This window comes from Mastomys coucha, unplaced genomic scaffold (genome assembly GCF_008632895.1).
Source record: "Mastomys coucha isolate ucsf_1 unplaced genomic scaffold, UCSF_Mcou_1 pScaffold15, whole genome shotgun sequence".
Lineage (NCBI taxonomy): Eukaryota > Metazoa > Chordata > Mammalia > Rodentia > Muridae > Mastomys > Mastomys coucha.
In genome coordinates, this window is record NW_022196897.1 from 138,374,486 (window position 1) to 138,378,212 (window position 3,727).

Below are 3,727 nucleotides of genomic sequence, written 5' to 3' on the forward strand. Positions count from 1 at the left end.
CCGCTGAGACGGTGCAGCAGAAGCCAGAGGCGTGGAACCAGACCAACGACTCACTACTGTGAACGTTTCCAAGTGAAGATGTGTGGACAGAAGGGTATCTGTGACACACTACAGCTTTCATGACGATATTTTCTATGCTTTATTTTGTTTTGTTTGTTATTTTTGGTTTGTTTGTTTCCTTTTGGGGTGCTCCAAGGGTGCGTAGGTCAAGTGGGCTGGGCTACCAGACAGAACAGGTGAGGTTGAGTGAGCTCAAACCCAACTCACCCAGAGACTTGAGAACCGCTGGAGTGGAGCCACTCCCTGCCTGTCTTTGTATCAGCTCTGAGTCCAGGTAGCATACCACACAGAGTTCTTCTCCAAGCCAACGAGGAATCTAGATAGTCTTAGTCTTCAGCCAATGACCTTCCCTTCTTGGATATTCCCATGCCCTTCCTCCAAACGCATATAATCCCTGTTTCACCCAGAGTAAAGTGTATCAGTTCACATCCACAAACCCCCAAAATGCAATATGAACAATCAAGGATCGTCTCAGAGAGCTATTTTCATTAAAGACCTCCACAGGGAAGGCTTTCCGCCAAAAAAAAAAAAAAAAAAGCCTGACCTATGACTCCCAAAGAAGGCATTCTTTTCTGCCACCCCTCCAGGACTCCGCATCCTCTCCCAATCAGACCAGATTCTGCTCATTGGGGTTCCACTTCCTTCTTGCTTGCTTGCAGATGCCCTGAGGGGAGACAGACCTCAGACCCCGTTTCTGACTTCCTCTCCAAGTGGTACACCAGCAGCACCTGGGTACATCCCCAGAGAGGAGACTGGGAACCGTAGCATTTGTCCAAGACCACACTGTTCCCCTTCCGGAGGAAAACAAGGGACCATGGACTCTCCATTCAGAACTTTGCCCTGCCTTCTCTGGGTGGCGCAGGGGCAACCCCTGCAGAGATGGAGGACAGAGGGAAGGTCAGGTGTGAATGGATGGAGAGATGAGTGGGACTACAGTGCATGGTGTGAAACTCACAAGGAATCAATAAAAAGTTAAAAAATAAAAATGGCGCCGGACAGTGGTGGTGCACGCATTTAATCCCGGCACTTGAGAGGCAGAGGCAGGCAGATTTCTGAGTTCGAGGCCAGCCTGGTCTACAGAGTGAGTTCCAGGACAGCCAGGGCTACACAGAGGAACCCTGTCTCGAAAAAAATAAAAATTAAAATAATTAAAAATAAAAATAAAAATGGCTATCATTGAGGAAAACTAAAAACTGAGAGAGAAAGGAAAACAGAATTCTCACATTCTCTTCTGAAAATGTAAATTAGTGTGGCCACCACAGAAACACATATGAAGGTTCGCCAAACAACTAGATATAGAGTGGCCACACTACAGCTGTCAGCCCTGGCACACAGGAAAAGGAAGCTGAGGCAGAAGGTGTTCTTGCCACCTGTGTCTCAGAGATTAGCCCAGCACATTACTCACAGCAGCCAAGTCATGAGGGCAGCTGGGTGTCCACCAGCTACGGATGGATGAAGAAAACGTGGGCCAGGCAGGTGTGCTAACTCATACTGGTCACTGCAACACTTGGGAGGCTGAGGCAGGAGGATTGCCACAGTTCAAGGCAACTTGGATTACATGGTGAGTTCCAGGGTAACCTGGGCCATGGGGTAAGGCTTTGTATCAGAAACCAAATGTAAGAAAGTGGAGAGGAGGAAAAATGTGAGATATATAGATGATGAAGTGTTTTGTTTTTCAGTCATAAGGAATCATGTCACTGGAAGGAAAATGAGCAGCACAGATCATCTTGTTAAGTGACATAAGCCAGATTCAGAAAAGCAAACATCATGTCTTCTCTCATATGTGGAGCCTAAAGAAGAAAATTTAAGTGACACAGATATTAGCAGGGGATTATTGGGGAAGAAGATGGAGGCTGGGAGAAAGAATGTAAGAAAAGTCATGAGAATGAAGAAGATCGAGTCACACTGAATTCCAGACAAAAGCGTCACAATAAAACCTACTATCACACAGGAAATAAAGCGCCAGAGGGCCTCACACAGGTATTTTTGTTTTGGTTTGGTTTTTTTTGTTTGTTTGTTTTTCGAGACAGGGTTTCTCTGTGTAGCCCTGGCTGTCCTGGAACTCACTCTGTAGACCAGGCTGGCCTCGAACTCAGAAATCCACCTGCCTCTGCCTCCCAAGTGCTGGGATTAAAGGCGTGCACCACCACCGCCCGATGGCCTCACACAGGTTACACACCAACAGCATGATACTGTATGTGAGAGAATTGGGGATACATGTACTTTGGCGTTTCTGGGGACTGCAGAGCCCTACCACAAGGAATGACTCTACTTACATCGTGTCCAGATTTACCCATAATCCCTAGGATAGTGTAAATGCTGTGTATATAGTTCTCAAATGCATCATTTAGAAACCACTAGAAGGATGGTCTGTACCAGTAATGATCATTTTTCTCTGAATATTTCAGGCATGCAGTTGGTTAACTCCATCCACAGCTGCAGAACTCCTGGGTAAGAAGAACTAGATGCATCCCTGTGCCATAGGCCTTCTGCTGACATTTGACTACATATATATACAAAGAGGCAAACACAGAAGCCAGCCAAAGCTGCTTTAATGAAGCCTGGGAAACTGCCAAGGTCAGACTCTGATCAACGTTGTTTCTGTGGCCTTGGGATTTAGAGTGCTAACTCAAATCATTCGACAAACGGGGCACATTCTTGGACTTCACACAGCACATTTTGCCATTCCAGCAGAAGATGTAGAAACTTTCTTTCCCGATGCACTCTTCACGGCAGACACCAAAAGACTTCCAGCATCTTTCAGGGCTCCCTATGCCAGAGCAAAGACAAAGACATCTGTGTGAGTCATGAGGTCCCAGGTAGAGGCCAGGGGCCCAGGCGACAAGAGAGGGCGGAGGAAGGAGCGGTCAAATCTAGAGGCTGAAGAAGCTTGTATCTCCTCACATCCCAGCCCTTCCTAAACTCTACCTCTTGGAAGTGCAGTAGGTTACAAGGTTTAACAAGCACAGTGGTTATGAGGTTAATATGAACCATCAGAATCTATAGAACTGGATTTGAAGTCTATCTGCGTCCCCAGGCAGCTGGTAAACCTTGAGCTGGTGGCTCTCTTTTAAAGAATCTGTTTCCTCTTTTCTACAAGGAGAGGCAGATGTCTCACAGAGTTGTGCTAAGGAATAGCATTGGAGGTATAGCTCAGTTGGTGTTTGCCTTGCATGCTTGAATCTCTGGGTTCCAGCCCTAGTATAGCATAGACTGGGCATGGTGACCCATATTTGTAATCTCAACATTCAAGAATTAGGGGCAGGAGAATCAGGAGTTCAAGGGCATCTTCAGCAACACATGGTGAGTTCGAGACCAACTTCAGCTACATGAGGCCCTGTCTCAAAAGAGATAAAAAGTAGCTCTCTCTGCTTTGCCTGTTTGCCTTGTGGGACTGAGCAGCTGCTAGATACTTGGACTTCCATTCACAGCTGCTGCTGACCATTCTTGGGAGTTGGACTACAGACTAAATTATTTATTTGGCTGGTGCCCTGAGCAGACCTTGGAAGCAAGCTCCACAGCCAGTCCCAAAACATCCAGAGAAAGCTCCACTCCCAGGCACTCTAACATGCCCAAGATCAGAGGTGAGGAGGACACAGCATCTGTCCCAACACTGGGAGTAACTGGGACCAGCAGGACCAGGCACACAGGAACTCCACCAGCCCAG

At 47.1% G+C, this 3,727-nt stretch overlaps 1 protein-coding gene across 1 annotated transcript in view; it reads right to left on the reverse strand.

Moving 5' to 3' along the window:
* Positions 1–2,593: 2,593 nt before the first annotated feature.
* Positions 2,594–3,727, reverse strand: part of LOC116092451 (beta-defensin 36-like) — a 6,337-nt gene continuing 5,203 nt past the window's right edge. Inside the window, exon 2 of the mRNA XM_031373709.1 lies at positions 2,594–2,830. Coding sequence (XP_031229569.1) covers positions 2,685–2,830 — 146 coding nt within the window. The 3' untranslated portion in view covers positions 2,594–2,684. The remainder of the gene's footprint in view (positions 2,831–3,727) is intronic.